This window comes from Micromys minutus (assembly GCF_963924665.1).
Source record: "Micromys minutus genome assembly, chromosome: 5".
Taxonomy (NCBI): Eukaryota; Metazoa; Chordata; class Mammalia; order Rodentia; family Muridae; genus Micromys; species Micromys minutus.
The window spans coordinates 79,477,626-79,493,332 of record NC_137974.1 but is presented as its reverse complement, the minus strand read 5'-3'; the positions used below and the strand labels follow the sequence as shown (position 1 = coordinate 79,493,332).

Sequence of the window (15,707 nt, the reverse complement as noted above, 5' to 3'; positions counted from 1 at the left end):
CTTCCGCCTGCAACCTCACGACTCCCAAACTAGCAGGTGGAGGCCACTGAATTAACATAAAACACACAGATAATGAAAGATCTCATGACCGTATTCACTTGTTTCCTACAGATAATTAATTTATTACCTCGTGGTGCCAGGGACTTTACTCAGATTCACAGATGGTAAAGTAAGAGTATCAATTGTCCCTGGCGGGTGCTCAGTTTTAAACTCGGCACCGGTGACTCTAGCTGCATTGTACCCTGCACAGATGCTTTTCTTGTCCTTCCATACCCCATGATCCCTTTGAAGGGAAGGAGGTACCTTCCCTTAGTGATGAGGGCAGGAGGTGTAGGAATCATTGTAGCATACCCAGGAGACCAGTTTGCCAAAGGGGCTGGACATCATGGGGCTACGATAAAGAAGTGGTAACACAAGCCCAGTACTGTGTGTGTGTGTGTGTGTGTGTGTGTGTGTGTGTGTGTGTGTGCACGCGCGCGCACACTTTCCAGTACAAAGTAGGCCTAAATATAGAGCTGGATCACCATTTGCTGATCTGCCAGAAGAGGAAAATAACCTATAGTTAGCCAGCTTGTCCAATTTCCAAGACACTCTTCTTCCTCCTGTTGGTCCAGTGCATCAAAGAGTCTAAATTACAGGTCAGGAAACAACTTTCCACACACATAATTAGGCCTTATTTTTAGAAGGAGATAGTGTCATGTTTTGAAAATGTCTAACACACATACACACATACATGCACACACAAAACATAAAGAAAAAGTTTGCTGTGAGCCAGCTATATTGGAACACGCCTGTTAAGTTTAGCTGCTGGAAGGCAGGCAGGCCAATGGCAAGTCTAAGGCCAGCCACTGCAACCTGGCAATATTCTGTCTAAAAGTAATGTTTTTAAGGGGTAGAGAGGTTATTTCACGGTCCAGTTTGCTCCGTGTTGTCGTGATAAAACACAGTGACCAAGGACAATTTGGAGGGGAAAGGCTTGTTGAGTTCACACATCCTGATCACAGTCTGTCATTAAGGAAAACAAGATAGGAACTCAAGTAGGGCAGGAACTAGGAGTAGGAACTGAGGCAGGGACCATGAAAAAAAAGATGCCTATTGGTTTACTTCCAGACTCATGTTAAGCTTCCTTTCTTGTGGCTCCCAGGACCATGGTGAGCTTATACTGGCTGGTTTTGTGTCAACTTGACACAGGCTGGACTTATCACAGAGAGAGGAGCCTCATTTGGGGAAATGCCTCCGTGAGATCCAGCTGTAAGGCATTTTCTCAACTAGTGATCAGGGGGGGAGGGCCCAGCCCATTGTGGGTGGTGCCATCCCTGGACTGGTAGACTTGAGTTTTATAAGAAAGCAGGTTGAGCAAGCCAAGGGAAGCAAGCCAGTAAGTAACATCCCTCCATGGCCTCTGCATCAGCTCCTGCCTCCAGGTTCCTGCCCTGTGTGAGTTTCTGTCCTTGACTTCCTGTGATGAACAGCAATATGAAAGTCTAAGTTGAATAAACCCTTTCCTCTCCAACTTGCTTCTTGGTCATGATGGTTTGTCAAGGAATACAAACCCTGACTTTGTGTGTGTGTGTGTGTGTGTGTGTGTGTATGTGTGTTCATAAAATATCCTTATGAAACCTAGTATTATGCACAATGAATAAATGTCAATATGGGGAGAAAGGCAATGAATGTAAGTAAGACAATTCTCCAAAGAAGACAAACAAATAACCAAGAAACGATGCTCAGGAAGATGCTCAGCATCATGACTCATTATGGAAATACAAATCCAAACCCCATGTGATGCCTCACACCTTTCGGTATAACCACCAAAAGCAACCGGAAATAACAAACATTAACAGGAATGTGTAGAAACTGCACCCTTTGCACACTGTTGTTGAAGCAAGATCCCTGGATCCTCTCCTATCATTACCCCCAAAGATGTGCCTACAAGGCTGATCTGAGAGAAGCCTTTTCTCAACTGAAATTCTCCCCCTTCCCAGACGATTCTAGCTTCTCTCAGGTTAACCAAAAACCAACCAGCTTCAATCTCTTGGGCCTAGCTTGATTCTTTTAGAGGAATACCCAAGTGTATCTCTTGAGCAGTTTTTTTTTGTTTGTTTGTTTGGTTGGTTGGTTGGTTGGTTGGTTTTAGTTTTGTCTTGTTTTTGGAAACCCATCTCTGCTCACTTTTACATTTTCTGTCAGTCTTACCCTTCCCTTTTCCACCCTTCCCTAAGAGAGTGTTGTTAGCCTGCTGGCCTCCGGCTCCCAGCCTTGCCTGTGCTCCTCAGTGTTTGTAACATTTTCAGAAACAAGACCGTCCCCTGTGGAGGTAGAGTTCAGACCAGAGGCTCCCCAATCTCCTTATCCATGAGAACCTCCTAACACAGTATCCCAAACTCCTTTGGGAGATCTCATTGCACAATGAAGACCCATAAGAAGTTCCCGAGGGAGCCAGAGGGCCTATCACGACACAGAAGACAAGTGAATTCTTTAGAATGTTAACTCTAGTCTGTATCCCACCCGTGGCCATTCTAAGAATCTAAGCATGAGTCTCAGAGTTTAACAACAAAAAGGAAGAATTTTCCTGTGTGTAAATTTTAAAATAATTCTTAAATATAAGAGACACTACTGAACGCCCTTATTCCCTGTCTGGATGTTGTCTAATCTCACCCTACATAAAGAGACCAATTCCTCCCCACACACATTGCAGTCTTGGCTCTGAGGATAGGCACACGCATGATTTATTTCATCACAACCTGCTATCCATACTGGCCTGCCATTTGATATTTGGAGCCCATCACAAAGCAAGGACATCTTTCACGGTCAGCGTGACTGGCTTGACCCATCATCTTAAATGCAGTCTACTATGTGTACCTCCTGACGAAGGATGTTGTGCTTGTTCTGAGCCCTTTTCCTCTCGGTCACTGTCCTGGCTAGTTTTATGTCATCTTGACACAAGCCAAAGTCATCATAGAAGAGGGAGCTTCATTTGAGAAAACAACCCCCACCAGACTGGCCTCTGAACAAGCCTATGGTGTGTTTTCTTGATTAGTGATTAATGTGGCCTAAATGACAGATGCTGGTGCTAACCCTGGGCTGGTGATCCTGGGTGATTGAATCAAGCAAGCTGAGTAAATCATGAGGAGAAAGTCAGTAAGCAGCACCCCTCCACAGCCTCTGCATCAGCCTGCCTTGAGCTGCTGCCCTGGCTTCCTTTGATGATAGACTGTGGTGTGGAAGAGTAAGTAGAAATAAATGCTTTCCTTCCCAAGATGGTTCGGGTCATGTTTTAGCACAGAAGTAGAAACTCTAAGTCACTATAGCTTGATCACCAATCTCGCTTCTGAATCACACCCTGGGCTCTCCGGGAGGGATTCCCAAAAGTGCACTCCAGTTCCCTGGGTTGAATCTACATTGTCCCTCATGAAGACTGCGCTGGTCTTCTAGCACAATGGAGACCATTCCCCCACCCTACCCCTACCTCCCGGGTATCAGGTAAAACTGGTTAGTCTGTCCCTCATCCCTGCTCAGTATGAGGGAAGGAAAAATGTCAGTCATGTTGTACAACTTGATCAGTGAGTTTCTGCCATCTCAGCGGCAAATCCCTTGTTCCCCCTATCAATACCTTGTTCTTTCAGCATGGGGGAACTAAACCCAGGACTTGGTGAATACTAGGCAGGTATTCACACCCACCCTCTAGAAACACCCCCCCCCCCCCCCGCGCACCTCCCCTGAGAACTCTCTATCCAATTCTCTTCCATATCCAACCCTGGAGCAGTCCTCTTTAGAAATTCTCCATGCCTTCCCAACACATGTGGAGTAGAGTTGTAATTCCTGGATCCTAAATCTCTTTGCCTCCCCTCAGGCCCCAGTTCCCCATCCCCCTGCCCCCCCCCCCCCCGCAGCCTCACACCTCTCTGCTGTAGGAAGCACAACACTCCCTGACCTGCTCGCTGGAGTAACTCTGAGTGTTATTTCTTTGCGTGTGAAATGAGGTTGTTGCTAATTCAGGTTCTGGAAACACAGAGCAGCAAACACATCTTACCTGCGACACATGACACCATTTCATAGCACAGAACTGTTTTCTCCGGGAAGTACAAGTTTCTTCATCTTGGGGGGCAAAGAACACACTGTGGCTAGGATTCTTCTTCCTAGCTCAGACAGAGGTGCCAGTCCACAGATGGAACACCCCAGACTGTGTTAGCAGTTCAGGACCCATTTACCAACCTACCTTGAGTTAGGGATGGTGGAACCTTGTGGAAGTTCTGTGACAAGCAGAGCCACAGCTTGCAATCCCCTAGTGCAGGGACTGGGCCAGGAATGGATAGCCCCTATACTCTTGAGTGTCTAGGAGATATTATGAAACTTCTTGGGAGGATGGGTGTGTGTTCTCTGCAGTTGAGCATTTGGAGGATTGGTGGCCAATTCTAGCCACTTGTGGATTTTGTGCAGATAAAGCTTCTCTGAGACCCACTGTGGTCCAAGAGGACAAGAGAACCCTCAGGGAGCGGCTGGAACCCAGGAGACCTAAAAGTTAACTGGGATTTTTCCAGAGTTTGGACATCTGTCCATCATAGGACAGGCCCAGTAAGAGAGTGGCAGGTGTCAATCAAAGAACCCTGTATTCCCCCACCCACTCTTCCTTCTGTACCTGCAGTCACTGGGAAAGAAACCTGACCTCTTACCTTCAGGGAACAGGAAACTCAACCCAACAGGAACTCAATAGCTCAGGGGCTGTGTTTTCTGGTTTCCACCTAAGGCAGCTCTGTCTTCCTGTGGACATTTGCCCATTCTCTAGACACAAATTTGATTGTCACAGAGCAAGTGAGGGTGAGAGGAGGAAGGTGGTGGGTGTTCTCCAATGCACAGGACATTCCCTCTGTGGTATAGAATTACCAGCTCCAAAGACAGTCCAGAGCCCAGGTTGAGTAACTCTATCTTGGCCACTCAGAGGGTAAGTTCAGTGGGGAGGAAGGGAGTATATCAGAAACTCATGGGAACATATTCCTTAATAGGGAGTGCACATTACTTCGTTAAGTGAAGCCCAGCAGTCAGAATGGGTATGTTCATATCTTAGCTTCATTTCCTTGTGGCCATAGGTATTAAGATTCTCTAAAGGAATTAAGGGTTTACTAAGTTGGTGAACACAATCCAGTCCGAACAGCTCACCACAGAGAGGCCATGAACGTAGCAGTTGGTCCATCTACAGGGCTGGGTACCTCAAGGCCAGGGAGTAGGTGGAATAATCCTACTTCTGTGTCCTTTTGGTCTAGGCTGCTACCAGAAGGTGCCACCCATATTTGGGGTGGGTCTTCCCATATCCATTAATGCCGGCGAGACAGTCCCACACAAATTTGCCAACCTGATATAGACAATTCTTCAACTAAGGATCCCCTCTCAGATGATTCTGACTCATGACATGTTGACATTTAAAGCCAACCGTCCTGAGCAAGTGACTTTGTTCCATGAACCTCTGGTGAGGGTCTGAAAAATAAACTCGGAGGAGAGTTGTGAAGGTCCTTATGAATGCCATGTCTGCTAGAGTTTGGGGTCTTGAATGTCCCTCAAAGCCCTGTGTGTCATGTGTTGAAGACTTGGTCCTAGCTTGTGAACCGCACGGGAGGCGAAGGAACCTGTGGTAGGCAGGCATCCAGGAAAGAGATTAGGTAAGCCTTTGATCTGAATATCGAGACCACAGTCCCTTCCTGTTCTCTATGGCTTCCTGGATCCCATGAAGTGAATAGGCTTCTACTAGCACGTCTTTTGCCATCACTGGCACAAAGAAACAGGGCCAAGTAGCCTCTGACACTTTGAGCCAAAATAAGTATCTCTTCTGTTTAAGTTGGTTCTGTCTAGTGCTTTGCTGTAGTAACCGGGATTTAGCAATGGCTCTATGAGAAGCAGCATCTAGTGGAATTCAGTTCTTACATCTTTCTGATGGAAAGGCCTTACCTGGGTGCTAAGGTGGGGTGAGGGAGGCCCCAACTGTGTAACAGAAGGGAGATCTTCACTCTGCAGACAAGGACCATCCATCTGTACAGGTGGCTACTTATTCTCTCTTGGTCACTGGAGGCAGTTCTCCCGGGCTCCAGCTGTTACTGGATCTTCTCCGGAGGGCAGAGGCAAGGGCTCTCGTGAAGGGTGTTTGTGTGTCTTGTGGGTTGGTTGTATGGAGTGGATGTCATACATCCCAACAGCTTTATTCTCCTTATTCTGTTGCAGCTCAAAATTATTTTCGAATAACTCTCCCTACATCCTGTGTTCTCAAAGGATCACTGTTCCATCTGAGGCAGGTGATAGAGACTTGCTGGCTCTGGGCTGAGGGCTGGGCTTGGGTCATTGCTTTCTGCCCCAAGAGACTAGTTTTAATTGCATAGTTTGGTGGCAGTTGAGAAAAAAATAATGTCTTTTGGGTCTAGCACCTCCACTAACAACACACCTTGGCTCCCAAGTGCCCACTGTGAGGTATAGATGTTGGGCCGGGCCAGTCTGGGGTGTCTGCCCGTCTTGCCTGCCCAAGCATTTAGCAGCAAGCTCTGCTTACATGAGGAAGAGAAGTGGACAAGACATTTGTCCTTTGGAATGCCCCTAGTAAATGTGTTTGCACATCGGTCACCAGATTCCTGGCCTGACTCCACACATCTTACCCAGATGTGAGTCATGTCCTATTTTGTAACCACCTCTGGGCAGGAGGGCTATAAAACACAAGAACAAACTAGAACAATGGCCCATAAACTTAAGTCTTCGATTCTGAAGATAGAAACTTCTGTGTACTGCAGCTTGACTGACCCACGTGCCCCGTGCTAACAAGGGAATGCTAGGTAACCCTGCAGCTGCCAAATGGGACACAAACAGCGGAGAGCCAGCCGGGTCCCCACAGCTCTCCCCATTCCGGAATTTACCCAAGAGTGACAGTCCTTTTAGAGACCATTGAATTTTAGTTGTTTGATATGTACACTTACAGGCAGGAGTCTCATGCTGCATATGTAGTGGTAGAGGACAAGTTTTGGAAGATAGTTCTTTCTTTCCATAGCATCTAGGTCCTGGGGTTAGGGATGGGGAAGTCAGGTCTCCAGTATTGGCAGCAAGTACCTTTACCGACCGAGCAGTCTCACCGGCTTGGCAGTCTTTTCTTCTTCCCTTCTTGTGGGTTTGAAGACCGAGAGAGGTCAGGTACAGGTCAGGCGGTATGTCAGGCAGAGGTGAGTTTCTAGGTTGAGGGTAGAAATTAAAGCCACAAGAAGCCTGAGGCAGAAGAAGAACATATCCTGGCTGTGCCTCTGGACCTGAGAGGTCTCGGGGTGAGGACAGTATGGTCCTTTGGGCCTTGCATGCGGCTGGGAAGGAAACTTTGGGAGTGGTGGATGTCTTCCTGGGAGCTAGGGAGTGGGGCGAGTGGCCACCATCAGAGAGGCAAGTGAAGGAAGACCACAAGGGACCTTGGAGAGTGAGGGGTAAAGAGAGTGGGAAGGAGCTGCCAATGAGGGACGAGGCCCCGCCCAGCATCCCTTGATGCCCTTCTTGAATTGTGGAAACAGCTCCCAGGTGAAGGCCTGCCTTATCCCCCTGTGTGGGCAGAGCATTAGACTCCTCTTCCTGACCAGTGACCAGCTGCTAATGAATCCAGATGATCTGACAGCTGTGTTCTAGTTTGTGTTTACTTCTGTGTCACAATTGGTGTCTGCATTACTGTGCATGTGCACATGTGTGCGTGTCACGTGAAAGCCAGAGATAGACGTTGGGTGTCTCCTCGGTTGTTCTCCATCTTGTTCTCTGAGCGTGGGTCTGTCACTGAATTTGAAACTGACCAGACGGTCAAGACTAGCTGCTCAGTAAGCTCCAGGGCTCATCCCCTCTGGGGTTAGAAGTGCATGTCACCATGTCTAGCTCTTTGATGTGGGCAGTAGGGATCTAAACTCAACAGGCAGCTTACTTTATCCCCTGGGCCGGTCCCTCCAGTCCCCTTGTTTGTATGTATTTTTTATTGAAGAATAATATAAGTATAGAAAATTAATATGTAATAATTCAGCCAGAGAAGTGGATTTCAAAATTAGGGGAAATACAAGGCAAAGTCCCTGTGCCTGTGTGGTCTCAGAATCAACCTGGTAGTACATAATATTGTTGTATGCTCGGTGTGTTTCTTTTCAAATAAAATACTATTTAATGTGTATCTTTGATCTATTAGCATTAAACACACAGCTAACAGCATTGTAACTCACGACTGAAGTACTTTTCCAATGTATTCTCTTTGTGAGGTATGTCATACCCATCCTGCACTTAGGAACTTTGAACAACATGTCAACACTGCTCTTGGTGTGATGTTAAACACTCAGAACAGTAGGGCATGGTGCTGTATGCCTTTGATCCCAGCACTCAGGAGGCCAAAGCAGGTGGATCTCTGAGTTTGAGGCCGGTCTGGTCTACAGAATGAGTTCTGGGCCAGCCAGAGCAACACAGGGAGATTCTGTGTAAAAATTAAAACACCAAGAAAAAACCCAAACATGTGCCACTAAATAGACCACGAAGAGAACACATGTAAGGTGCAGGCATTGAAACCAGAAGGCAGGAAGTCCTCCTGTTACCTCGTATCTGAGAACATGCACGCCAGAGAACTCAGATTTTCTCCTGCCAACTACATATATCCAGATAACCATATTAGCACCTGGCCTGAGGTTGCAGATGCGTTTTGGCAGGAAGAGCATCCTCTGGCAGGGAAACGGTAAGCCCTGGGCACTGATTATTTGCTGAATGAGGAAATGAAGGTGTAGTAGGCTCATTTCAGGGTTGGAGCTGGTTTAAAAGCTCTATATGTTGTTTTATAGAAAACCTTTGCCTGCTTTCAAAATGAAGCCTCTGGCAAGCACTGTAAGTATGAGTTCTGTTCTAAGATTGTCCTGTGGCTGCTGGGAAGAACTGATGGGAAGCCACTAAACCCCGCAGGTGATATTGACCTGGAGCTGTCCATGAACCAGGACAGATAACACATGAATGAATGTTTTAAGAAGAAAGCTGAAGTCTTATATGCTGGAAGCCTCAATACAAACCCTGAAGCAAACATGAGGTGCTGTATTCCCAGGACACAAGGCCTGTCCTAAAGGTCCCCTTAGTGTCTGTCTATCATGCCCACGTAGATTAGGACTGTAGCTGGGGCCTAAAAATCAAGCAGATAAGACTGGGTACTATTCTGGCTTCAGCCACTTGGAGACATGGTTGCTAATGCATCCACTTCAGATCTGAAGTCTTATTGAACAAACTCAGGCCTCTCCTTCCCTGGAGAAGGTTTTAATTTCTGGAAATGAGCTGTGGATATACACTTTACAACAACAGTTCAGGGGCCACAAAGATGGCTTCAGTTAAAGCATTTGCCGCACAAGCATGAGGACTTGAGCTGACTCCCCAGCACCCAGTTTCTTATTATCCCAGCACTGGGAAGGTGGGGGGCAGGCAGAAAGGAGGCCCTCTAGGGCTTACTGGCCATCCAGTTTAGCCTTATCAGTGAGCTCCAGGTTAGATGGGTGACCCAATCTCAAAAATAAAGGTGCAATAAATAAGCAAACAAACAAACAAGTAGATGTGCATAGAGATTAGGGAAGATACTGGGTGTCAATCCCTGGCCTTCGTGTGCATGCATGCACATAAACTTGTGCATCTCCTCATGAACATGTGCAAGCACACACACAGGAATATGCACATGTGCACACACACGTGAACACACACACACACAAACGTGCAAGCACACATACACACAGGCATGCACTCGCTTACTTGTGCACACAAAAGCACTCTCACAGTTTCTTCACAAAGGGCAGCACACACAACAGCATGCTATCTTTTTCCAAGCTTGCTTAGACCAGAACATCTGCTTTAATTTCTCAGCCCAAGAACAGGAGCCCCTGAAGTTCATATCCTCCCACTCATTGCCCTCCACCCACAACTGTATCCTTGACAGCTCTAAGCTTCCGGGCTCAGCTTTGTGCCAGGAGTCATGCAGCACTGTACAGTACATGAATTTCACCTCAGCAGGTCACTTTCAGGATTCTTTCTGGAAAAAAAACAAGCAAGCAAAGAAACAAAAACCCAGTACCTTACGATTGAATTTTAATAGGCAGCAAAACCAAGCAAAAGGGGTGACTCCTAGTGACAGGAAGTGCCACCTGTATGTCGAGCATCCCAGGACCCAACAAGTGGTTAGGACCTGGGAGGTAGCCTCTTTTAAATACAGATGGCTAAGTCACATAAGTCTGCAAGCTAAGTCCATAAGCCTTAGTTTCCCCATCCTTTGAAAGAGATTAGAAAACATAAGTCAACAAAATGGTTGCGTTACATTCATTTATTTACCAGTGGCGGCGGCAGCTATGGCAGGCACTGTGCTGGGGCTTGGGGGAGGGGCGGATGACTCCACTGAATCTTTACCAACAGCCAGCAGAGACAGCAGGTTGTCTGGTGGACTTTTTACTCCCCCACTTACAGCCGACTTAAGGGGTCAGTCTGTCCAGGGGCACACTGCTAGCCTAAGGCCTTAAACCCAGCCCCAGAACAGGCTGTTGTTGAAGATTGGCGCTTTATAGCATCTTCAAAGTAGAGCTTGAGGGAAGAGACTATGTGACCAAGAAGTGAGGGATTTTACTAACTGTTCCTTTGATGGACTCCTCTCCCTAAATTAGCAAAGTGATAGTCTCCACTGATCGCTCCGTGCAGTGGGCAAGCTGTGTGGCTTTTTTGCTCCCCACACCTGAGGCACTTGCCTTCTGGAAGTGATTGTGTTTGTTCTAAGGCAGATTAGCTTGCTCCCTTCCGAGGCAGATGTGTGGGGAGTCGCCTCTCTCAGACCCTTGGTGAAGGGATCGCACACATTCCGATGCGTGGTTTCTGCTGTCACTGTGAGTCATGCTAGGCTCTGCAGGTGTTGGTGACAGACCTGGGCACACTTGACAACCAAAAGCCCTTATTATTTGGGGATAAGGAGCTGAGATGTCAGACATCTTTAAACCAAATCCCCAGGACCCTCTGGTCTGTCTGTTGAGGTAGGAAGGTAAACAAAAGAGGTATTGCCTGTGGCTTAATTTGAACTGACACATCAGCAGTGTCCTGGAGCTGACCTTCCGAGCAGATCTAATGGTAGAAAATTTATGCTGCAACCTTGGTCCTGAGAGTTAATGCTTTAAAGGGTCGCTGGCAAGCTTTTTGGCTCTGGAAGGCTGCCGTAGACCACCCACTGCCTGTCTTCATTCCTCTGGCCAGCCCTCCCCAGCCCAGGTGGAACACAGACCCAGAGCCCTGGGTTCCAATGTGGCAGAGGATAAGGGTTTAGGTCATGGAGGCTACTCAAGTCTGTGTCACAGAGTAGAATGCCTGTCCCCCAGCCCTGCGCATACTTACTTGGGACAGAAGGGCAACATCTCTAAGACTTGATATTGTGGGACGTGTTCAAGTCAGGGGAAATACAGGAACTAAACAGGAAGGAAATGGCTGCTGAGAGATCTTGGCCACTTGGTCAGGTCAGTGCTCAGTGGAGCTGCCTGTAGCTTATATCCTGGCACAGCCTAGTGTGCCTGCAGGGCTCACCCACTCCTGAGGGTCAGCATGTTACAGCAAATACGCGGGCGCACACCAGTGCAGTTGGAAACACTGCCACCTGAGCTGGTCCTTCCTCGAGCCAACCTTCCTTGACATGCAGTCCCATAGGACTTCTCAGGTTTTAAACTCTACTTGCATGAGCGTTTTGTTTATATGTTTGTCTGTGCACCACGTGTGTACCTACAGAGGCCAATGAAGGTGGCACAACCCTCGGAACTGGAGTTACAGATGGATGTGGGCCACGTGAGGGTACTTGGACTCAAACTCCGGTCCTCTGGGAGAGCAGTTAGCATTCTTTCCTGCGTACCCTCCCAGCCCTCTTTACGCTCAGTTTAAAGTGTATCTTTTAGCTCAGATGAAATTATCCAAGTGCAGGGTATAAAGAATCTACCTGAACTGTGTCTTGTGCCTTTGGGCTAAGAGGTGACAGAGTGCAAGGGACCCAGCTCTGAGTGTGGCAGACCTGCTGAGGCTGGCCTGGTCAACAAGCTACTTCTCTGCCCTGCTTTGGAACTGGAATGGCGAGTTCCTCGGGTTGTGAATCTAATCTTATCAGAACTGTTCGGAATATGCTGTTAGCTGAGAGAATTAAGTTCAAACCCTGAGAAAATTTTCCATCTGTCCCCAAGCGAGGCAGCTGCCTCTCTAGCCAGTGCTCCCTGGGACTAGGGATGGATGGGGTAAGGGTGAGACACACAGGAACCGAGTTCAGAGGAAACTCCTGCTCAGTGGGGGGAAAGAAATGGTGAAGAGGGCCCTTTAAAGAAAACAGAAACAAAAACAAATAAAGCCAGAGAGGGCCTTTAAAGATGTTTGTGGCTGAGCAGGAGGAGAGAAATGTAGTCTGTGTTAACCATGCAGGCCCCTGGCATTTCCCCTGCCAGGTGAGGACAGATGGTTTTAGAAATAGCATCACATCCCACAAAGGAAATGTGTTTAGTGAGGCAAGCAAATGAGGAATGGGGGCGGGTCACTGGTCCCAAATGTAGACTCTTATCAAAGACATCCTCTCTGTGGGTACATTCCAGCTCCTCCCAGAGATAATCCCCTGGTAGACATTGGCTTCAAAATGTTCGTTGGGGTGGCAGTTACATTTCGTGGTTTTGGTGGCCCAGACCAGAGGAGGTAATGTATCTGAGGCATCTTTAGAAAAAAAAACTGAAGTTTGCAAAGGAAGGAAATAATATCATCACAGAGGCTTTGGCTTGGGGGCAGGAAATGGGGTCTCTCTTCGACTCCACTCTTCAATCCCACCTCTCCTCAGCCCCCTGAAGCAAGCAAAGCAATAGAACACACCCTGCATGGGAAAGAGGCCGCGTCTGTGACTGAAGGGGAGGGTGGGACTGTCCACCTAAGATTGCTCCCTTTTGGCCTTTATCACAGAGAAGGGTCAGCCTCCTTCGGCCACAGGTCCTGGGGCTGATGGGCAACCCACCCCACCCTGGATCACTATGGCCCGGCAGAAACGAAGAGGAACCCCAGACCTGCCAGTCAACCAGGAAGAGAAGCCTGGGTCAAGGCTCCTAAAGACAGAAACTGGAAAGCAAGCAAAGGTGGCCGAGAGAGCCCAGGTAACCACTTTTTTTCTGTGGCATTCAGGGATCAGGGGTGGGGGGTGGGGTCTTGTCAGAGTTCGGTGGGGGTAGGTACCACGGTGCTCACAGAAGTCCTGCATGGACAGCAATGGCTGCTGACATGCTGCCAAGGTAGTTTGTCAGCCTCTCCCCCCCCCCCACCAGGAGCAAGCTGCCTCTTCTTTGCCTGTGTGGGCTGGCAGAAATTCGGTGGAGACAGAGTCTGCTCTGGCCTCCTAGGCAACGCGGCTCAGCCTCTGGGGAAAAAAAAATTGAAGACAGTTAAAACAACGTCTTCCCTCAGACACACACTAACACTGTCACCAGCTCCACCTCAGCTCATTGCGTGGTGATAAATGAACTCTGCTCTTGCTGCTGCCTGCTGGCTTCTCCCTCACCCGGGGCTGCACTGCCAAAACCCAGGGCCCGCACGCTGCATTCAACTGAAAACAGCTCTCACCGACCCCAACAACTGTGCTTAGAAGCAGGCCACAGTGCAGCTTCAGTGGCCTTTCACCAACCAGCAGGATGAATGGAGTTCCGCTAAGTTGGAAAGAGAGCCTGCCCTGGGTAGGACCTGCTTTCCTTCTCGCTAATGCGTGTGACACAAAACCATTTCCTATGGCTCTCACGTAGAATCTTTGCTGTGTACGCCCTGGGGCTGAGGCTGTTGCAGAGGCAGGGAAGGAACCACCGTGCACACATGGGCTGCAAAGGGCTGGCACAAGCCCTGGCATTTCTATGCACTGAACCCTTTCCAGAAAGTGCCAGCAGCAGGCTGCGTCTTGGAAACAGACGTTTGGTAACTAAGTCACTTGGAGTATCTACCCACTCTGAGTCTGTATCATTGGGCAGCGTGTGTCCTTTTGTGTCTCCGTAGGAGTCTGTGAAGCAGGGTGACTTTGTCCGAAGCAAATCTTTCCTGATGACCCCTGCAAAGCCTGCTGTGACCCAGAGGCAGGGGTCAAAGCTGAGCCTCAAGGAGGGACTGCAGAGAGGAATCTCACTGTCCCATCAAAACTTGGGTATGAGATTGGCTTGAATTTCCACACACTTCAGTGTTGTTATAGCTGAGTTCTTCCTGTGGTTGGAGTTTGTGTTATTGAATCGTTTTTGTCTTGCTGAACTGCGTTTTTTTTTAATGCAGCCTTTTTTTTTTTTTTTTTTTTGAGAAGAAATTTACACTAATGGTCATTCATATTCAATGTACACGTCAGTGGATGTATCTACCTGTGAGATTACCATATGTTTGTAGAGTCCCACCACCCTGGTGGTGATCTAAGAATAGAACATCCCCCTCACACTGGGATGGAAACTGTTTGTCACATTCCCTTCCCTGGGGATAGGTAAGCACTAACCTACTTTGTGTCTCTGTGAGATTTCCCTTTTGGGGAACGAGAAATCATAAAACACGGCCCAGTCTCTGCCGAGTTTTTTGTTTTGTTTTGTTTTGTTTTTTTTTTTTTAACACGATTCTGAGCTCACTTAAGTGGCATTTGTCAGTTTCCTTTGAATGGTGTTGGGGATGAACCAGGGGTCCTCCGCACACTGATAATTTGCTCTGCTATCAAATGACATCCCGGACCTAACATTTTTTTAAAATTCTTATTTACTTTGTATTGTAGTTAAAAGACAGGAGAACTTTGCTTTCCTGGCGGTCTTTACGTGGGTGGTTGCGAAGGCGTTAGGCTCGGCCCCCATGTGCAGCTCACCTCTGGTGTTCTGCAGCTAGACCCTGAACCTTTCTAGACTCACTTTGCCTCCAAAACCATCTAAGCCTGCCCCGAAACTCTTCCAATCATATACACATCACACTCGATGGTCCAGTCTTCACATCCTTACATATTGATGGGTTATGTGCTCTGGAGCGGAGTGGAGACTGTAACGTGTATGTAAAGCTATTGCAGAGGCCTAGTGGAAACCCACACCGGGTCTCTCGCTTTCCTTTGCTTTGTCTCCCAGCAGCACAGGCTGCAGCAACCACAGAGAAGGAACTTCATCAGCTGAAGAGAGCCAGTTACACTAGCACAGACCAACCATCCTGGATGGAACTCGCCAGAAAGAAATCTCAAGCCTGGAGTGACATGCCCCAAATCATAAAATAGATTGGCAGCCTGCTGATGAAGGACGTCCGCTGTATGGACCAGCCACTTAGTTTTAAACCGTCAATACATCATGACAAGCAGACTGTGAAACGTACCATTGATTTTTGTCAGTGAGTTATGACGTTCTCGGAGAAGAGAGAGGAACCAGGGGGAACAAAGAAGACCAGCAGACAGCCTCAGGGCAGGGCCAGAGGGGCTGTGGCAAGAATGTCGCAAAGTCCAGGGGTACCATTCCTGTGCTGACATGTCAGTTTGAGCCTAGTCCCAGGCCCGTGCTGCCTCTTGCCACCGTCTTGCCGTGGACCATCGTTTTGTGTTTACTAATAAGCATGATGTTTGTGGTAAAACAGGGATGCCCTTTACAAGAGCAGCTGCAACAATCCAGTTTCCTGAAGAAACCCACCCCAAGGAGGAGAGAAAGGGACATGGCAGGGTTTGTCAGTTCATAGACTGTTTCCAAAAATAA

At 48.0% G+C, this 15,707-nt stretch overlaps 1 protein-coding gene across 2 annotated transcripts in view; it reads left to right on the top strand.

Annotated features, from left to right (window-relative positions):
* CRACDL (CRACD like) overlaps positions 1-15,278 on the top strand; it is a gene marked incomplete at its 5' end in the record, with an annotated part of 39,466 nt that extends 24,188 nt beyond the window's left edge. The window contains 3 exons of one of the 2 annotated variants that reach the window (XM_080917382.1): positions 12,946-13,133; positions 14,017-14,161; positions 15,102-15,278. In XM_080917382.1, coding sequence (XP_080773508.1) covers positions 12,946-13,133; positions 14,017-14,161; positions 15,102-15,241 — 473 coding nt within the window. In that variant the 3' untranslated portion in view covers positions 15,242-15,278. Of the gene's footprint in view, positions 1-12,945; positions 13,134-14,016; positions 14,162-15,098 lie in introns of both variants that reach the window. The other variant, XM_080917381.1, reaches the window with a different exon arrangement.
* Between the last annotated feature and the right edge of the window lie 429 nt (positions 15,279-15,707).